General features: G+C 34.4%; 1 protein-coding gene across 1 annotated transcript in view; it reads left to right on the forward strand.

The window, feature by feature from the left end:
* LOC129226118 (delta-1-pyrroline-5-carboxylate dehydrogenase, mitochondrial-like) overlaps positions 1–22346 on the forward strand; it is a 55445-nt gene that overhangs the window by 24707 nt on the left and 8392 nt on the right. The window contains 7 exon segments of the mRNA XM_054860718.1: positions 1694–1768; positions 3937–4056; positions 4058–4125; positions 9236–9309; positions 15784–15932; positions 20989–21167; positions 21462–21647. Of these exon segments, the coding sequence (XP_054716693.1) occupies positions 1694–1768; positions 3937–4056; positions 4058–4125; positions 9236–9309; positions 15784–15932; positions 20989–21167; positions 21462–21647 (851 nt within the window).

Consider the following 22346-nt stretch of genomic DNA (forward strand, 5'->3'; position numbering starts at 1 on the left):
ACCAGAAAAGCAGTGGTTTATTCAAAGTTAGCATTTCAGCTTGAGTAAAAACTTTAAGGCCACTAGCATTTTTGAAAAACTGCAAATACTTATACTGTAATAAATGTCACCTCAGTTAACAAGATTGTGGAAACCCTTCAACTTGAAGTTTTGTGATTAATTTCTTCAAAGTTTTTGTCCTACTTGTGACGATATCGTAAGGTAAAAAGTTAACTGTTCAAGAAAGAGGTTAGATTGAAGCTTTTCTTCAACAAGGATAAGTAAACATAATATTGCGAAAAAATCGGAAGATCGCAGACTGAAGTCAACATTTTTGTTTGATTTAAACACAATTAGGGTAAAAAGAAAACCCGGGAAAACTTAAAGCTTTGTCCTCTTGTCATGGGAGAAGAGTTTGGAAATTATTACATTATCTGAAAAGTACTCAACCAGGAAACTTATTCAGAAGATAGGTTCAAATGTTTGTGAAAAACGATATATAATACAATTAGAAGGTGTGGAAATTTTATTAATGCTGCAAAATTGCTTAAACCTCATTTATTGAAAATGCAAAATGTAGAGCGTTTCAACTATAGCTAGGAAATCATGACCTGGGATAACCAATGAATACAAATAATTTTTTCTAACGAAAAGAAGTAAAGTTTTGGATGGACCAAACGGATGGAAGTACTATTGGCATGATTTACGAAAAGAAAAAGAAATATCTTACAAGCGCCAATTAGATGGAGGCTCTGTCAGAACTTGAGAGTACTTTGCTTACAATGGTGTGTGCTCAGTTGCGTTTGTTTCATGTAAAATGAACTCACAAGCATATCAAAATTTCTTCCCAAGTCATCTTTTACCAAATGCTGAATTTATTGCTGGGGAAAATTGAAAATATCAGCAAAACAATGCATCTATTCATCCGAGTAACAGTGCAAGAAATAGGCTCCAAGTAAACAATGTTGAAACTTTGAAATGACCAACTAAGTCACCAGATCTTAACCCAATAGAGAACTTATTGGGCGATTTAGCAAGAAGACTTTATGCAAAGGAGAGACATTTTACCTCATCAATGGAACTGAAATCTACCATCGAAGATGAATGGTAAAAAATACATCCCGAATTTTGTCAAAAACTAGTTTTATTCATGAAAACAAGAATATTTGAAGTAATTTGAAGGAATGACTCTCACACAAGCTTATAAATATTTGAATTTTTGTCCTCATATGCTTTTTTCTATGTTGGCCTTAAAGATTTTACTCAGGTTCAAATACTGATCAGTAATATTTTCTGATAATGAAACACTTACAGTTAATTTTTTTTGTCTTTTTTACTTGTATTTAAGTTTAATAATTATCACTCATATGACTTTTTGATCCTAAGATTAAGGTGTGTCCAATTTCTCAAAAAAGTGTACTGGACTTAAAGTTTTTACTCAGACTGTATGTTTAGTAGTGTTAAGAATGGTTGTGTTTGAAAATGATCCTTTTTGAAAATCATTTTTGAATGTAGTGTGTACTTTCTGTAATATTTTTGTAAAGGTACAAAAGCATTACAGCATATTATAATATTAAACTATATTGAAGTACAATATAATTGTTCATATTGAAATACAATATAATTTTTGATGAGGTACCCTCGAGCGGTCGTCAATTATCCTGATTGGTTGAAGCAAAAAAAAAAAAATCTCTGATTGGTTGATCTGTTGCAGGGGTTCATCGCTTCCATCTCCCCCTTCAACTTCACCGCCATTGGAGGGAACCTGGCATCTGGACCCACTCTCATGGTAAGACCCTCTCGCTTCATTTCCCCTATAGGGGGTGCTACGTACCGAACGGGACAGAAAGAATAGCATCTACCGCTTCACTTAAGTAAAACCGGTTAAATCTGAAGCTGCAATCATACTTTTTGTGCTGTTAAGGATAGTCAGTACCCTGTATACCGTCAATGTTAATTTGCACAGGTCATGTACCTTTTTCTGAAAATCTATTAAAGATACAAGTATGAATTTTTTTCTGTACCTCAAGTAGACTCTGTTCTCTATACTGAAGTAAAATTTTACAGAAAGGAAGCTTAGTTTTTTTGGAAAAAATTCTAATGTGTAAGTGACTGTATTTGTTTCAAAAAATACCATTTTGCCACACAAAATCAGCTCTATAAAAAAATAATTTTCGAATATATGAAAAAGTTTACTTCTGTATATGCAGTTAGATGTATGGAATAGGTGGTAAAAATTTCAAAGCCTAACACAATTTAGTTCCTGAGAAAAAGGAACATTTAGTTTCAAAAATACCATTTCGAGATATTGCAATTTAAAGGGGAAAATCATACCTCATCAAAATAAGTTTTACATTTTTTAAAGCTTATTTTAACTTCTAATATGAGCAGGTTCAAGATGTTTGTATCATTAAAAAGGTATTGAAATGGAGTTTCAAAATATACAAAAATCAAAAAATCGAATTTTTGAAAGTGTTTAGGGTACTGACTCCCCTTAAAATGAAAAAACGGTTCAGTTACGAATCTCTGCACTGTGAATTGAAACAGTGTCGTCTGCATGAAAGAAATTACAGTGTGTTCAGTAAATTACCGCCCATTAGCCGGGACTAAAGCAGAAATACACGGAATACTCTACCAGCTCGGTCATCTCCGGCCGAGGACTGCAGTCCTCGGCTGGAAATGACTGACCTGGTAGAGTATTCCATGTGAATTATAGTGTGGTTTTGAATCTGCCAAAAAATCGTGTATTGCCATTCAAAGACATTTTATGTCATTCAAAGCTGAAATGTAGTGCTGCCTAGTTACGGTATTAAACAGCATGACTGTGCAGCAGTTTTGAGGTCCTGTGCAGCAGCATTCTACTCCATGGCTAGGAGGTGGGTCGAAGAACAGGCTGTTGCTGTAACTAGAATACAGTGCAGTTATTTGGCCTGTGGTCTGAGACAGTCTGTAGAAACTCGAGTCACTGCCGTTTGACTGCCAAACAGTGTTTTGATTAATACAAGCTAGCTGGACAAACGTCAAGTTCACATTTGCACTGGAAAGTGCCCCTAATTTAATTACACTATCTGATAATTAAACAATATTTAAAAATTTTTGAAGATAAACAAAGAAATTTTTGCTTGTTTAAAACCTTTCAAGTGATTTTAATGATTTTACTTGTTTGTACCCGTGCCAAATTTTTTGTATATAATAGCTGCACTTTTCCCATTATTAATAAGTCATATTATAGTCAGCACACTCTAGTACAATTTTTTTTCCCTAGAGTACTTTCTTTCAAGTAGGAATTTCTTTGAAGTATTACTTGAAGCTTCAAGAGCTTTGGGTAAAAAAAAATATGTTGTACTAGAGTGTGCTGACTATTATATGTCTTATTATTAATGGAAAAGCTGTAGCTATTATATACAGAAAATTTAGCCCGGGTACAAATGGGTACAAGTCATTGCCATCACTTGAAAGTTTTGAAATGGGCGAAAAAATCCTTTATTCATCTTTAAAAAAAATTATAATATTGTTTAACTATCAAATAGATTAATTAAATTAGGAAAAAAAAGCACTTACCAATGTAAAAAATATCCATCTTGAACAATAAAATCATATAAAATTAATAACACTTTAACTTTGTGTGATGAAATGATGTCTGGAACTCAATTGATTTATTCAGTTACAAACGGATACGTACCTGTGAACCTTATTACTCATGTGACGGAGTTAGACGTAAACAAATAACTAAGTATCATGTTTGGTTTATTGTTTGCATTATCCCAATACCAAAGTTTAGAATTTTGAACATGACTTTTGTCCACCTAGCTTTACTAATCGAAACACTGTGTCAGCTTGATTTTTTTAAAGTAAAAACATTGCAAGTTCTTTCTGTCCCGTTCAATATTGAACGCCCCCACGAGAGCGAGACCTATTCCGGACCTCGCTCCACCGGACTTGTTCCTTTTTCCACAGGGCAACGTGGTGGTGTGGAAGCCCTCGGACACCGCGGTGCTCTCCAACTGGGTGGTGTTCCGTCTCCTGAGGGAGGCGGGCTTCCCCCCGGGGGTCATCAACTTCGTGCCCTCGGACGGCCCCCCTCTTCGGGGACGTAATCTCCTCCTCCCCCCACCTGGCAGGGATCAACTTCACGGGGAGCCTCAGGTGAGTCTCTGTTTGTTCGCATCCCACCATGGAAGCAATCAAGATATTTTGAGTTGTTAATTTATTCGAAACTAGCGGCACCTGCACGGCTTTGCCCATAATACAGTCAAACCTGTCTATTTCGAACCTGCTTATCTCGAAAACCTGTCAGCCCCAAAGCAGAATACTTCTAAATTTGCGACGTACGTCGCAGAACAGATGTCTGGACTGCAGAACAATGCTGCTTAAATGCGGGAGAAAAAACTCGGACAAATTTTCTGCAGAAATTTTACAGATTTCTGTGAAATTTCTGCGGAAAATCTGCAGAAACTGCAGTTTTTCTGCAAATATCTTCCAACTCAAGATACATTTTTTTCACAAATTCTGCAGATTTCTTTAAATTACAAGAAAATCTAAAATTCTTGGAAATTACAGTAATTCGGCGGAAAACTCGCAAAAAATGTTGAATTCGATAAGTCATCTGCAGGAACTTAAGATTTACTTTGAACTTAAAGAAACCTGCAGAATTTGTGCAAAGCTTCTGCAGAAATTTCATATATTTTAAATCTGAGAAGATTCTGATTTTTCTAGCGTTTTGGGTTCCCTTTTTCCTTACTTTTCTCAATCGACCTTCATCCGCTGCAATTTCCTCCATAAACGTATGTTTTGGATACATGCCAACGTCTATCGCCGAAAATGACGTGTCTTGTTTGAGATTTCAATCCTTTTGCATCCTGAAAATAATTCAGTTATTTAGAAAGTTATGAAGTGTTTTATTATTTGCTACCCTAACTCGACTGGTTTTACTTATTATTTAAGTAATTTATTTATTTATTAACATTATTTTAATTTCTCCTTTATGCCATGTAAAATTAACCAAAAGAACGTGGTTTGACACCTAGGTTCGGATTTTTAGAAAATTTTGTATCTTTGCTCTTTCTATGCATTTTAGAAAGCACGTAAAATATTTTTGGAGAATCTCAATCGGTTTATGCTCCACAGAGATGCATAGCAGCAGTAAAGTTTTAAAAAGTGAAAAAAAAAAAAAACCTCCTGTATGAAACGATTTTGGATTTTGATTTAGGGCTCCCGATTTGTGGAAAAGGTCACTTTGGTTGCTTGTGTATACAATGCTTGAAGTACTTGCTGAACAATTTTGGTCAAATGATTTTACGTTGCAGAACATCGTCAAGTATTCTGCTTTGGGGCCTGTCAGTCTTGAAATTTCTTAATTTCCTTGCATTTTCAGCCAAAATTCAATGTATTTTCCATGTTTGTCTCGAAAAAAAAAATCCCGAATACCTCTATATCTCGAATTCCAGCAATGCTGACATTTTTGAATTCGAAGCCCAGCAATCTTCAAAACAACAAACAACTTTCCTTAAGCACAGAAACAGTAGCATTGTCCTCAAGGGCAGTGTAAAAAAGGGAGAAATGCGCCCAGGTATTATTTTTTTTCCAGGAAGACTAACGAAAGGACAGTCGTTTCGAACGCTTTCTCGGAAGCAGAGCAGAGAATGGGACAATGAGACGAAACATGACATGCGAACAAATGACGAAAAAATGAAAATTCTAGAATTTTTGGACGGCAATCTACCAGGGTTGGCAAAAAACCGAGTTTTTTTTAAAAAGCCCATGGACCCAGGGTTTTTTGGGTTTTTTTAAATAAAACCCAAAAAAACCCAACTAAAGTTGGGTTTTTTAAAAGAAATGTGGGTTTTTTTTGTCTTTTTTTAGGGAAAATGTGGGGGTACTTGTAGCATATTGTGGCGTAAGTATATGGACAAAGCGCAAAAATTGTCTTTGGGTAAAAAAAGCTGGAAAACTAGTTAAAATTCAGCGTTTTCTAAAGAAAAGTATAAAAGACTACAAAACCCAAGAATGGTGAAGTTTCAGATTTTTTTTAGTTTTCATTATTACCAACAGTTAAGGCAAAGTTACTTCTCGAGTGATAAAATCTATTGTTCGTTTTTAATTACTACATTTTTTTTTTTTGCATTTTACTTTATTGTATATCATTTTGTTAGGCAAACCTACTGTAGAACCTCAAGTAGTTTAAATCCCTTTTTACTGAATTTCAGCTTAATCAACACATTTCTTTGAATTTTATGCTGCCTGTTTTTCTATTTCTGTGTACAGAGTAAGAAATATTAAACTTTTTCGAAGATAATGTAATGAAAATACTGTACATCCTGTTCTGTTTTCTGTTGACCGTTTGAAAAATCTGTTAATTTCTAAAAATATACCTTGTGTTTATTCGAGATTTGTGACGTGTTGGTTTGCAGAAAATAATTCACCTGAAAGCCTTTTAACTAGAGTAGTTTCCTCTGTACAATCTACAAATATTGAGAAAATCAGACGAGACAGGACTCAGTCAAGATAATTTGAGTTATTTATTGACCAGTTAAAGAAAAAAGTTAAATATATTTATTTAAAATCTTTGAAGTATTTTTTTAATGCTGTTAAGTGTTAAGAAATACTATTAAAGTTCAAAATTCATTTTTTGAGTTCATTGTCTGTGATGAAGAACAAATAAAAAAGAAATTTAAATTATGAAAGTATTTAAATTAATTTTTTTTAAATAAAAAAGAAATTTAAATTATGAAAGTATTTAAATTAATTTTTTTTAAAAACTTCTCAGAAAATTTAAATAAAACCCAAAAGTGGGCTAAATAATGGGTTTTTTTAAATGGGTTTTTTCAAAAAAACCCATTGGGTCCAACCCAATTGGGTCCAATTCGGCCAACCCTGCAATCTACTAATGAAGAAAAATGAAATTGCCGCCAAAGTTAAGGATGTATAGGCCAAAATGGATTTTCAGCCATTGCCAACCTCAAGAGGATAGTTGAATCTAAAAAAAAAAATTTGTCACCGAAAAACAATAAAAGACTATTTTGCTTGCAAAAGGTATGCTTAAAATTTCATTACTGTCAAAATGATTCCTTAAACTTGCAATAAAGTGCTTAGTATAAAATAGTATGACAAATACCTAACAAAACTAATACGGAAGAATTTTAATCTTTCGCATGTATAGTCTTTGGTATGAAATTCAAATTTTCATCATCAGATTCCAAATTTCAATAAGTTTCTCAAAACCTCTTTATCTCGAATGTTTTGTATTTCCTGTGAAATTTGAGATAGACAGGTTCGACTTTAGAAAATTAAAAGGTCATTTGATTCGCTTGTATATTTACAAATAATGGATAGTGAATTTCTCGCCAATTTGACATGTTCATTGGCTCGCACCTATCATGGTAGTTTGCTCGTCCACATTATGGTAATTTGCTCGTCCACATCATGGTAATTTGCTCGTCCATGTTATGATAATTTGCTCGGTAAGACGTTCTTAAAATTGGAATAGAAACAGAACAGAATCGAATTTTCGAATGAATCAATTCCTGCTAGGTCATCATAGTTGTCTTTTATTTCACTCATACAAATATTTCATCACAGTTGCTCTTGATTTTAAAATCCTCTCTAATGTGAGGGACCCACTTACCCCCTATAGGGGTTATTTGTGGGGTAAGTAGAACTCCTCCTCTTAAAGACTTATTAATAATAATTTGTACAAAAGTTCTTGTTGCAATATGCACTTATAGTTAAACTATACACGAGAGATTAAAGATCATAAAAAATAATAAAAACTAACCTGAAAACACTTCTTTGAAAAACGTTGCTTGAACTTGCAAAAAATATTTTTCAGATTTTTTTTTTTTTTTTGACTAAGTTCTATGATGTATAAAAAATCTGTCGGAAACCCAAATGTGTGCAAAACCAAACACTGTAATGAAATATGGAGTGATCAGTGTGCAAAAACTATATCGATATTTCAGTTTTAGGGGGGTGACCCACTTCCCCCAACCAACCCTATATTATATTTACTGATTGGCCATAGTTTGGAAGCTAAAATACAGTCGGACCTCCATATATCGAAGTAGCAAATTGCCAGAAAAAATTTCGATATATGGAAACGACCCTTTTTTATCATAAAAATCTAATAAAAGATTAAAATTAAAGCTAATTTTTATGTATGAAACCCTATTTATAATTTATACGAGCATCGGATTAAACGAAAGTTAAGAATTAAAAAATTAACAGAAATTACACTTTTTCGCCTTCATACATCTTCATTCTTCGGCAATTCGACTTGATCCGCAGTATTAGGGGATTTTCGTTTTGACAAATCGAGAGAAAAGTAAAAAATTAATCTACTTAACATGAATGATTTTTACTGAAGTTAAAAAGACTAGGAATGATTAATCAATAGACAAAAGGGATAGTTTGAAACTACAGTGCTACTGGTTACAATTAAGATTTGAAATAAATTTGAGGAAATTAAAGAACTCCAGAACGGAACAACAATCTATCTACACACCCCTCAACCCCAGATTTTTTATGAGTTTCGTAGCAACCTTTAGTGAACATAATTTTCTCCCATAACCTTCATTTTTTATGAGACAAACAGTCTAAAATGGAAAAAAAAAATCTACGAATGTCTCGAATTTTGTTTCGATATATAGAAATTTTTTCGATATATAGAAACAATTTTTCTATGTAATGAACATAGAAGTTTGCTGGAATTTCGATATATAGAAAATTTTGATATATGGAAGTTCGATATATGGAGGTTCGACTGTACTTGAAGTTGGTATAAACAGTCGGACCTCCATATATCGAAGTAGCAAATTGCCGGAAAAAAAATTCGATATACAGAAATCTTGATATATAGAAGCAATCTTATTTTATCATAAAAATATCCTAAAACATTAGAACTCCAGAACGGAACAACGACTTAACTACACGCCCCTCAACCCTAGATTCCTGACGAGTTTCGTAGCAACCTTTAGTGAACATAATTTTCTCCGCTAACCTTCATTTTTCATGAGACAAACAGTCTAAAGTGGAAAAAAAAACTACGAATGTCTCGAAATTTTTTTCGATATATCAAGACTTTTTCGATACATAGAAACAATTTTTCTATGTAATGAGCTTAGAAATTTGCTGGGATTTCGATATATAGAAAATTTCAATATGTGGAAGTTCGATATATGGAGGTCCGACTGTATTTTCTATCGATTTGATCTAATTGAGAGCGTACGCTATCGTTTGACTGATCCGATCTCTTTTCCAGGACGTTCCAGATCCTGTGGAAGTTGACTGCAGATCGTATCACCACCTACAAGAATTTCCCTCGTCTGGTCGGAGGTAATTCGGTTCTCGTTTTTTAGTGTCTCATTCTTATTTGGGTGCCTCGCTTTGCCAAATGGACTAACTCCATGAAACAAAAAGTGGAGAATAATTATGAAGAAGATGGTGTTATTCATGCAAGGGCGCCCATATGCAAAATTTTAAGGGTGGGCTCAAAAATTTTCCCCATGGTTTAGCAAAATATTTTCCACGTAGAAACTGATTTCAGTACAGATTAGACACATTAAGAGTTGACATTTTTAATAACTTATTCATTAACGGCTGAAAAAGAAATTTTTATACATTTTTGAAAAGAAAAAAGCACTGAAAGCAAGGAATTTCTCATTTCAAAGGGGGGGGAGCTCGAGCCCCCCCCCCCCTTTGAAAAGGTCAAAAATGTACTCAACCAAAACTTTGATATAAATTCACATGCTAGGCATTGATTAAGATCGTGACCCAGAACTTTTTCCCTTTAATTCAAAAAAAAAAATCCCCCCTCCCCCATTTTTTTTTTTTTTTTAAATTTTAAATGTTCAATACATACTCTACTGGATTTTCCTGGAGACTCCCGGATTTTTGACATTTCTCCCGGTCTCCCGATATTTAATGAAAATCTCCCGGTTTTTATTAATCTCTAAAATAAAAACCCCCAATTTAGGGACTTTCTTGATAATGAAAGAAATAAACCCCTTTAGAATAAATTTTATATTGTTTTAGCGCTCTCACTCCATGGTTTGAAAGTTTCCCACTAAATTTCAATTTTTAGCTCATTAGAATCTGGCAACATTAGTTCTTGTTTATGTTTGCGATCTTGCTTCACGAGTTCATGAGTTGCGAAGCAGGGAAGATTTGAGGGGGGGGGGGTAATATCAGTTAGCAGGGCCCAATACAGGCTGATTTTGCTACCGTTTTTCGGTACCTTCACAAAAATCTTGTTTTGAAATCGGTACTTTCACAAAAATCAAGTAGTAAAATCAGTAGCTTCACAAAAACATCGAAAATTTCACGAAAAATAGCATTTTAAAATATAAAATTTGTTTCTCTGTTTAAAACAAAATATACTCATAAAATAAAATTATAAGCAGGTTTATATGAACAATCGCTTAAATAGAAACCTTTTTGTAGTATTTTGACTAATTTTTAGCTGTTTCACGCCAAAGTGTATTTATGCAATATTATCGCAATCTTTAAACATCTGTTTTGAGGAACTGTTTTTCTCATAATTTCCTATATTGTACACAGTACATAGACCATTAAGCTGAAATGACGACGGTATTTTTTGTACTTCTTAGGTTTTTAGATCCCCCCTCCCCAAAAAACAAAACCTGTTAAAAATAATACTAGATGACATTTACACTTTTCGAACTAAATAAAACTAGTTCTACTTCTCTTTTACAAAAATTAGGATGCCTCTAAAAGTTTACAAAAACAATGCTGATTAAAAAAAAAAAAAAAACTTTCACAAAAATAGAATGAAGCAATACTTTCACAAAAATAGGTAGCGAGAAAAAAATTCTGGATTGGCCTCTGATATGACTGATTCAGAAATATCTCCGCATCCAATGTAAAGATTTAAAAAATATGCTTACTCATGTTTAATTAAAATTTCATGATCTATAGGAAAATTTTAGTGAAATTATATTCCTGCATGTGACAGTAGAATAGCCCATAACAGCCCTGCGCAGCACTAAATGATGGAATACTTTCACAAAAATAGGTAGCGAGAAAAAAGTCCTGGATTGGCCCCTGGTTAGCAAAAAGCCAAAAAACTTTTAAGCAACATACAATTGTGAATTTGTATTTTTGAATTAGTCGCCCAAAAGTGACCATCACATATTTTGCGCGATGTTTTGTGTTGACTTCAGCATTGCTCATGCAAAGTAAGGTCAAGCAACTTGCATATGATTGTACTTTAAGGGATCATAAAAAAAATCCCTAAATCCCCCTCAATAACATGGGAAAAAGCGATATTGCGCCGCATTGAAAAAATGTACTGGATTATTATCTTTGAATGTTGGCAGGTATGTCAATATTTTTAACAGTCGTCTTAACAGTTGTGCAGGGTTGCCTCGCTACGGGGAATCCTTAAAAAAAAAACAGGAGATACAGGGAATTTAAAATTCAACCAAATAACCGAGAAAACTCCGAGAATTTTGAAAATTTCCTTACAAATCAGGAGGGTGCTTTATGCTTTTCCGTGTCTGTCACGATATTTTAGACATTTCAAGATCTGCTTGCACCCACCTCTGTAAAATTTTACAGTATTGTAATTCATTTGTTATTCATAGGCTGTAAAATTTTACAGCCTATGAATTACAGCTTTAAAATACGACGCTATGAAAGCGGGTTCAAAAATTACAATTTTCTATTTTGAAATTTACTAGGGGGCTCTGCCCTCTGCTTGCTAACGCTCACCAACCCCCGAAGATTGTTTCGCAGTCTTATTTGATTCGCAAAGATTTGAATCGTCAATTAGAAAGAAACTGATTAGTTCCCTTTGGAACAAAAAGCACCCCTTCCCCAGGTTTCAAAATAACTTGGGCTAAGGGGCTCCTGAGCATTCGCAACTCCAACGAACTATAGGGGGCACTGAAGTCACTGTCTAATGGCGGACTTGAAAACTAAAACAAACGCACATGGCGACGAAGAAAGTGCTAAAAGTGTTGTGATTTTTGTTCGTACGTATGATTTTTTCGCTTTATTCTTTTTAAATTAATTTTCAAAGTCTTGTGGATATTCTGGCCCACGTAGAAAGAAATGAGAATTCAAGAAGCATTACTAAACGTCAAAGATTAATGCAAACTACGTAGTTCGTAGTTCTAAGCAGCTATTTCCACGATGTTGAATTCGATATTTATCAATTCTTGATAAAACTAAATAAAAATTGTGGCCTGACAAGAACAACAATTAATGCTAAAAAATTCAATATGACATTACAAATTGTTATCGAAAGAAGATGATACTTTTTTGATACTTTTTTGCCTTGCTTGACTAGCGCTTATTGTTTTCCATTTGCAGCTGAGTTATTTCTCTCGAATTCCCGAATCGGTTAATTTAAAAATTTTCTGTTTCGATGTTTCTAATTTCTGAGTTACGATTTAATTGTGTCATGTTATGCAAATCATCAACAAAATTCTCACGGATATATGGTGGTAGTTTTCTTTTCAGTTGACTGACAATTATTTCTTTTTACTTATCGAATTCTGTAATCTTACTACCATTTTATTCCACTCATGATAAAAATTAAAAATGGTTTAACTAAAAATGCGAAATCTCGCCAAGGCTACTTTGCTCGCACTATACTAAAATTATAACCCTAAACAAATTTGGCGAAATCTTTCAGCTGAGAATAAAAGGAATAAAGTAAATTCTTTCTCGGTTATTTATTTCGTTCTACGATAATATATTCAAGAAAATATTTTGCATACCGTCCATTCCAAATAAATACTGCTGTAAAATATGGTAAGTTTAATTAATTTAAGATTAAAAAAACCCCATATTCTTACAAATTCATACAAAACAATAAAATTTTTTACCTTGTATAACGTTATCCAAGTTTGTTAATCCAGAATTTTCGCTTTCACCAATTATTAAGGAAATAATGAAAACTAACATTATTTTGAGAAGCTCGAGAATACTACTGAGGGACGAATTAATTTCTGTAGCTGAAAGCAAACTAAGACACATCGATTGCGTTAATAAATACTCGGAACAAACTGCCTGTGTTTACGTCAACAGACACACGTGGAATGCAACGTGGCAATGTTTTAGTTTCATTTGCAGTTTTGTAAATCACCGCAAGGCAGCGTATTCGAGCGCTGGAGTTCCGAATTGCAACACTGCAGTTTTGTACGTTTTATAAGTCACTTTCATATTCGTGGTCTCCAGTAATATATTTTGCTCGGAGCTTGAATTGAGTGTAGCCTAAGATTTTCCGTTAAAATCGAAACCCTTAAAGTTTGTGAATAAGGAAGAAGAAACATGCGAATCGAAAAGACGTAACTATGGCAAGGCCAAATAATACATCAATAACTTTAATGGAGATGCGATTATTCTAAATTGATTGATAGATTTAATGAAGAAAGCAGCAACTAAATTTTAGCTAAGCCTAAAAAAGTTTGAGCTAAAAACGCAAATAACTCCCGCTGTATTTAAGTTAGAGCATGGAAAAAAAATTGCGTAGAACATGGAAAATTCTACCCTTTCCAGCAATATGCAATATTAATAAGTGCAAGTAATTTTCACCCCTTTAATAGGTAATTTACGCGAAATTTGAGCTTAAAAAATTCATTACGAAAGAATAATTTGAAATTAAAAAAAAACAAAACCCCAGGTGTACACTCCCCTGAGCTCGAAGCAATTTTGTACAAAATTTCAAGGCTGTAGGTGCTGTAGGTTTTTTATTCTGTTTTAATATTTTCTGTATCATATTTAAAATTTTTAAGTATTTTTTTTTGCTCTTTATACTGTTGACAATTCATCAGTTTTTTTAAATCTGCCACAGCTATCACCCAACTGCAAAATTCTGCTATGATTTTGAATTTTTAAAAGATATCAGCTCTGTAGGTTGTTAATCATTTCTAAAAATTGTTCGAAGGCTTTTAAGATGGCAATGGAATATCAATGTTAAGGAATTCAGACTGTAAGTGATAAATAAGCCAGAAAATGTTACGAGCGACCTAAACTCGAGATTGTTTCCATTATTTTAAACTTACCTAAAATGTTGGTGAGCATATCCTTCAATTTAAATTTATTAATAATATAAGTTGCCTTACTGTTACCTTTTACACTCATATTTTTTACATCATTCTTAATTATGTGCATTATCTACTAAATTTGAGCAAAATTTTAATCAAATAAAATTGAGAAGTATGCATGAAAAAATTTTACTGATACACATTTCCAAAAATTTTGGGTTGCTATTTGGATCTGACAACACTCTAGAACTGAAGTATTTTATTGAAAAAAATAACCCTTTCGAAAAGTTTTACTGTCTTCCGAAAATTTTACTTGAGTCTACTTGCACCCCTGTGCTGATCACTCGCAGTCTTGCATGATGTATGATAACTTACGATGTTTAAACGAAAAGCCGAAAGGCTGAATTCCGTAAGTCGGTCGACAATGTTACATGCTTATGCAAGCAGAGATAATACCACACAGTGGAAGATGCAGAATCAGATGTTAATGTGAAGAAATGAACATTGGAAACTTGTTTGAAATCTTCCCAAAAATTTATTGGTCCATAGAAACTAAAATAAAGAAAGTAACAAAAATAAGTTAATAAAAATTAACCCTGGCCATAAGCGGAGGTTGAGTTCGCAACTCCCCAACACCTACCGGACCTAACACAAAAGAAGAGAGAGAGAACGATTGGAATCGTTCACTATTTATACTTGCCTCGTTTGCATAGGATTGGGCATCAAAGGATGCCAACCTAAAACCGAAACTTTACACCTGCCGAAAGAGTGGAGAAGTTAATCTAATTTGAATAAAGTCGATTTTATATTACATTACGTTAGGAACGCGGTTAAATATCGTTTACCGATGTCTATCAATGTAGACCAATGCGCGAGCAGCATTCGCAGAAAAATTTTTGGCTCTGAATTTTTTTTCATACTAATAAATGTTTAAAAAAAAAAAAAATTTTAAACTAGTTTATTTCTATTAAAAAAACCAGTTTATTTCCGTTGAAGCCTTTCTCCAAAAGCCTTTTAAAGCACAAGTGTGAAAAAAATAATGGTTTTGGCAGTTTTCTTCAGTTGGTGAAAAATAAGCACAAACTGTATGTTATTGTAAAAAAAATTGAAAGATTTCAATCCCCCTTTTTTTTTTGGCCTCTTTCCTATTTGAATATAAATGTAATTCTTTATTCAAGGGTGAGTTAGGCAAAATAATCATTTGCAGAAAATTCTCCAGTTAGGATTTGTGTTTGCAGAAAGCTTTTCATTTTATCCGAGTCTGACTGATTAGGAACATCCGAGTCGTACTTCTTAGGTTTTTAGTACCCCCCCCCCCCCCCAAAAAAAAACGAAATCTGTTAAAAATAATACTAGATGACATTTACAATTTACGAACTAAAATTTCACTTGTTCCACTACTTCTTTTACAAAAATTAGGATGTGTCTAAAATTTCACAGAAACAATACTGATAAAAAAAAAACTTTCACAAAAATAGAATGATGCAATACTTTCACAAAAATAGGTAGCGAGAAAAAAATCCTGGATTGGCCCCTGCACATTAAAATTGCCAAAAATGTGGAAATGACATTAAATTGGAGTAGAAGGAAGTCATGTGATGCACACACATCGGCTCGTTTTTACATCATTCTTGGTTCCGTGCAGTATCTATTAAGTTTGAGCAAAATTTGAAAATTGAGAAGGGAGCATGAAAAATTTTTACAGATGCTCCTTTCCGAAAGTCGATCGAGTGAATATTATGCTAGAAATTCGAGATAGGAAATTGGCGTTACTAATGCCTGGATTCTTTTGCAGAGTGTGGGGGCAAGAACTACCACTTTGTGCACCCCTCTGCTGACGTGAAGAGCGTTGTGACCTCCTCCATCAGGTCTGCCTTCGAGTACGGAGGGCAGAAGTGCTCTGCCCTGGACAGGGCCTACGTGCCCAGGAGCCTATGGCCACAGGTGGGTTTCTGTTGTTTGTATCGATGTAGTCAGATTCGATAAGAAGTCTAAGGACCTTTATCAAAATTTTCGAATTTCTGGAAAAAATATAGGTCATGCATAATTTAATTCTGAACAATTTGCTACCTTATATTCAGAATTCTATATTGTCTACCAGTTTGTTTGGCACTCTTGGCTTCCTTAGGAGGTTTTCCGTCTCCAGCTCGGTCACTTTCCTATGCCGGGCTGTTGAGTGCTAATAAACACCAAACTGCAGTCCTCGGCTGGAAGTGACTGAGCTGGCGGTGTATTTCATGTATTTCTGCTTTAGCAATGGTTCGGTTCAACTCGAAGATTGAACGCGAGGCAAGGTATGTTCAGTAAATTACCGCCCATTAGCCAGGGCTAAAGCAGAAATACACCGCCAGCTCAGTCATTTCCAGCCGAGGACTGCAGTTTCGTGCCTATTAGCACTCATCAGCCCGGCACAGGAAAGTGACCGAGCCGGAGGTGGAGACCCTCTTAAGGAAGCCAAGAGTGCCAAACAAACTGGTAGCTAACACAGAATTAGCGCAGACCAGACGAGTGACCGAAGCAATTAATGTGCCCGGTAATTTACTGAATATACCTGCCTTGTCTTCAATCTTCGAGTTGAACCGAACCATTGCTTCGGGCACTCGTCTGGTCTGCTAATTCTATGTTAGCTACCAGTTTGTTTGGCACTCTTGGCTTCCTTAAGAGGTTTTCCATCTCCGGCTCAGTCACTTTCCCATGCCGGGCTGATGAGTGCTAATAAGCACGAAACTGCAGTCCTCGGCTGGAAATGACTGAGCTGGAAGTGTATTTCACGAATTTGATACCTTATTTATTACCATACGCAAAAAACTTTTCAAGTTATCATGAAAATGCGTAACTTTTCCCCATGGAGATATGTGTTAACAGCTGCTGTGTTTAGAGTGTCTTTTTCTCAGGTGCAGGTTTTGCTGGTTTCTTGTTTTGTGTGCGTGATATTTCAGAAAGTTTTTTATATATGTATATATGTATTTCTTATATATCTATCTTTCTGTGACCTTTTTTTTTTATAATTTGAACCTTAATTAATTTTATTTTTTAAAATTTATTTTATTATTATTTTTTTTAAGTTTTATAAGTTACTAGTAGTATCCGCACGGCTTTACCCGTAATAGAAAAATTAAAAGGTCTTTCCATTTGCCTGTATTTACAAATAATGTATGTTAAATTTTCTCGCCAATGGGCTTGTACCCATGTTACGGTTCCACGTTATGATAATTTCGTCATTTACTCGTCCATCTTATGATATTTTTTTTTCTTAAAATTGGAATAGAAAAAGAACCACATCGAATTATCAAAAAATCGCTTCGAGGTGCCCACCCCCATGCTACAAACTAACTCTGTGCCAAATGTCATGAAAATCGGCCGAATGGTCTAGGCGCTATGCGCGTCACAGAGATCCTGACACACAGAGAGACTTTCAGATTTATTATTAGTAAAGAATATCAAAATTTTCCAAAATTTTGGGTGAAAATATTTAAAAAAAAAATAAAATCTTTTATTTTTAGTTGAAATTTAGGTTCAGATCATAAAAATAAACCAGAGAAACATGTACGAAAAATGTTACGGAAAAATATAAGAAATAATACCTCTACCACTTTAAATTGACGTTTTAAAATTATTTTAATGTGCTTTTTCTTTTTTTTTTTCAAACTTTAGTTGTGATTCATTTCTCAGTAGGTTTTTTATTTTTGAGAGAATGCTTATATATAAACTCATCATTTTTTAAAATTTTGTTTTGAATAAAATATTTCTTAAAACATGCCGGTATTTCTCGTACATTTCGTGAATGGAGGAACTATTTCCAGCATTTAAAGAACATTGTATCCTGTTGCAAAATGTTGGAGGTCTTTAAGAACATTGTAGGTCCTCGAAACGTCCTCTATTTTTACTTCCTTTTACAAAAAAGGAAGTATTGTATTCGCGAAAAAAATTTCATTCAAAAATTGGCTTTCATTTCCATTTTTCTCACCATCGAATGAATGTTGGGTTTATTTTTCAACCCGACCACACGTGAATATATGCCTAGGAACCTAGAGACACCCAAAATATCCATTTTGATGACCCCCGAGTTAATTACGACGAAATTTCTTGTGACGTCTGTATGTACATATGTATGTGCGTATGTGTGTATGTGTCTCGCATAATTTAAAAACGGTATGCCCTAGAAAGTTGAAATTTGGTACGTAGACTCCTAGTGGGGCCTCGTTGTGCACCTTCAGTTTTGGTTTCATTCAGATGTACTTAAGGAGGTCTTTTGCCCCTTGTTGGGGGGAAATCATTAATTTCGATGTAAACTCAAGTGGTGTTATCATTTGGCGGACACTTGGCGATACATTGCCAGTCTTTTGGTCGCCAAGTTTTGTCGCCAACTTGGCGACAAATTTTGCGATGTTTTTTTTTTTTTAATTTGGTTTTAATTATGGTCGCTGTTGGTGATATTTAGAGAGTAAACAATTGAATCACATTAAAATTGCCAATGATGGGGAAATGACATTTAATTGGAGTAAAAGGAAGTCGTGTGATGCACACACATCAGCTCGTTGCCTTCCAGAAACAGTACAAACCCTGAAAGAGGGTTTTGTGTATTTTTATGACGTCCCCTTTTTGGCCAGCACCTCCATTGATGCGTCATTTTTATGTGTCTCGGATCAACAATCGTCTTTTAGAAAGTTCCATCTTTTATCCGAGGGAGGTCGGCCACAAAGTGCCGTTAGTGTAATTCTAAAAAGGCTGGGAAAAGGTAGGATAAATGGACCCAGGAGAATCTTTTAGAGAAAGAAGGCACCGTGACATGTTTTTCAAACAAGTGTAAGCAGGACCAGTTGTCTGACAAGAAGCTCTTACATTTCTTTTCGAAAATGATGGAATGATTCCATGCGAGGTATTCAAATAGTATAAGAGATTTTCTTTTGTACTTTTCAAAAAAAGAAAACGAAAATAAAATAAGATTCGTTTACTGGAAATAATTTGAATGCACCCAAACCTGTTTTTATGCGGGTGGATAGGGGGCCGCATAAAAAAAAATGTTGGAAATTTCACGAGTAGATTTAAAATGGTGCTTTCGCTGCATAATTTTTTTTTTATGCAGCAGATAGGGACCACATAAAAAAAGTCTCGCATAGAAAATAACCGTAAAATTTACGAAATAATCTTTGAACAAAATCGAAATAAACCATGTGATGATATTTTTTTGCCGAGTAGTCGGGCAAAATTTCCCGAATAAGGAAATTTTTGGGAGGTCACAGTGCTTTCCCATTGGGGTGCCTATGTTGTTACTTGAAGATAGTGCCTCAAACTGGTTTTAAAAATATTTTCGTCATTTGAATCCCTGATTGAAATTTTAACATACCGCACAAAAAAAAAAAAAAATGCACGAAAAAAATCACAAAAAAAAAGACTGCCTAAAAAACAGGTTTGGGTTCAATGTGAATGTTGAGTAAATGATACATAAACTCTTTAGGAATTAAAATGATGGAACCTCGGTAAGTTGGCATCCAACATGTTTTCATGTTCCCTTACGATGTCAAGTTATCGAGATTCCTGTAGAGTATTCTTTCATGTTAATAAATAATAAACTTATTTAATTATCTATTAAAATAAATATAAAATTAGAGTAAGTATTTCTTTAGATAAAATTAGTGATTCAGTTTCTTAACTGTAGCCAACATGTGATTGGTCAAGGGCTAGAAGCAAATTAAAATAGGATGATGTCAATCATGTGTTGGCTGCACATGTAACTGCATTTACAGCTGTTGGCTTTCTGCCACATGTTTTGTTTTTTCAATATGTGTTGTTCAGTGCTGTATCTTGCAAGAAGCAAGTTGTGTTCTATGTTGAATAAAAGGTTTTTACTAAAGGTTCTTCACTCTGCTGATTTGAAACAGATAAGTTCAATACTTTTATTATATACAGTAGAGAACCAATTATCCGGGAAGTTCGGGACCATCGCTATCCCGGATATCTGAATTTCCCGGTTTTCTGGATTGCTAAAGCTATTGGCCGATTGTTTGTGAAACTTAAATTACTATAATAAACAGTTATGCATGTTAAAATAGGAAGAAAACAGTTCAGAAATGCTTATAAATATCAAAATTTTAAAAACTTACATGGTGAGAGAATAGTTTAAACACCAAAAAACTTAAGTTATTTATAATACCCGTGACCCTCACATTCTGTTTGGAAAAAAAAATCTACCACTTTTCGATGTTTTAAAACGAAAGAAAATGAAGGGAAGGGCAAAAAAATAAGTTTTTGAACCTAAATGTGCAGGTTTTTTACTATAGTGTTAAAAAAAAATTCGCTTTCATGATCGCGTTTTTTTTTTTTTTTTTTAATTTTTTTGTAAAGGTTTTATGTTTGCGATTAAGGTAGTTATTGATAACTAATAGTTTTGCATTTCGTTAATATCAACAGAAATTTGATTTATGAATTCTTGCAGCCTTATTAGTCTTGCGTTAAATGGATTTATAGATTTCACGACCAACTATTCGGAAAATTTGCGAATCTGGTTTTCGGCGTTACCCGCACTTTCGCAACGTCACTTACGCTAAATGCCTTTAATTATAGGCCATTCAATAAAATACTGCATTAGAATGTGACAATATTTATTTCCTTAGCTTTCAGTTAGAATGAAAGGCGAAAATTTCAGACTTACGAATGTACTTTTTATCAAGAAAATATTTCGGAAATGTTGCTCCGCATAAAGGATAACAACTTGAAGTTGATGCTTGCAAACATTTTCCCAAATTATGCGTGGGTAATATGGTGTTTATTAAGAAAGCAGTCATATTCTTTTTGGTATTTCAAAGAAAATGTTTAATTTTTCAAAAATTGCCAAATATGCTTATTTTTAAAAAATAGCGGGAAAATCGGAAAAAAGTTGCCGGTTTTCTGGTTTCCCGGTTTTTTGGTTCCCGGATAAAAGGTTCTGCACTGTAATAGTTCCACCGTACGAGACATTGCGAAGGGTTTTACGTCTGAATGCGTCTCTAACGTTTTCCAGATCAAGGAGGGTCTGCTGGAGATTGTCAAGGAAGTGAAGATGGGATCTCCCCTGGAGCCGGAAACCTTCGTGTCCGCCGTCATCGACGACAGGGCATTCGCCAAGGTCAAGGGGTTCATAGACCACGCCCACTCCACCCCCAAAGTCACCGTATTGGCCGGGGGAAAGTGCGACGACACGTGAGTGCATTTTTTTTAAAATAGAGTACACCTGCTGATTTACATGGGATCGTCCACCTTTTTTCAATTCCTACTATGAGTCCACACTCTCCCTATATATCTTGATCAAATTTTGTGTGCAAAAAAAAAGCAGATTTTTAAATTTAGGAGATCATTTTTGATAAGTTTCAAAAAAAAAAATTAAGAGATGCAGTTGTTGTCCGTTGTAAATTTACTTTTGTTTTTATTGTTGGCTGTAACTATTGAAGTGTAGTTTGGGTGCTTATTTGAAACCGACGATTGACTGTGTTGCAGGAAGGGTTACTTCATCGAGCCCACCATCCTGCTGACTGAGGACCCCCTGGACCTCACAATGAGGGAGGAGATCTTCGGGCCCATCATGGTCATCTACGTCTACGAGGACAAGGACCTGGATGCCGCCCTGGAGCTGGCCAGGGACAACAAGTACGCCCTCACGGGAGCCATCTTTGCACAGGACAGGTGAGCGAATCGGTTTTCGATTCTTTGCCCGTAAAAAGGGGAATGCATACTTGCCAACTCTACTGTTTTTAACGGGAGACTCCCGTTTTTTGCTTCCATCTCCCGATTTTCCGTTTTTTTACGATTTTCTCCCGTTTTTTGTAGTTTTTCCGGTCAATCATCAAAAAGTTTCACTTTCTTCTCAATAGATGGCGCCTCTTTCTTGTCTACCAATGTCAGGGAATGAGAATTTTTCCGATTAATAACCCATTTTGTTAAAATTAATTTTTTGGAGGCTCTACACTTTGCATGTTCAACGAAACGCTTGCTTTGCCGAAAATGGCAGCAGATTTCAATCCTTTTGCATCTTGGAAATATTTCAATTACTTTGGAAGTTTGAAGTGGTTTCAACATGAGCTACCCTATACCTACTTAATTTATATTTTATTTTAGTTATATATTGATTTTTTTCCCGGGTTTTAGTAATTAAATTTTTGTAGCTTCCTTTTTGGTAGAGACTGGGGAATGTACGAAACTTTAAGCTAATTCACTCATTATTTGGTTTTTCCTTTGCAGTATGTTTTTCTTGCTGCTACCAATTAACTTACATCTGTGAAAAATCCCCATTACACTTTAAATTTAGTATCCATGTTATTTAAAAGCATAATTTAATAATTCTGTTGTGAAGATATGTCGCTGGTGAATCGCCAATATACCTAG

This window comes from Uloborus diversus, chromosome 7 (genome assembly GCF_026930045.1).
Source record: "Uloborus diversus isolate 005 chromosome 7, Udiv.v.3.1, whole genome shotgun sequence".
Lineage (NCBI taxonomy): Eukaryota > Metazoa > Arthropoda > Arachnida > Araneae > Uloboridae > Uloborus > Uloborus diversus.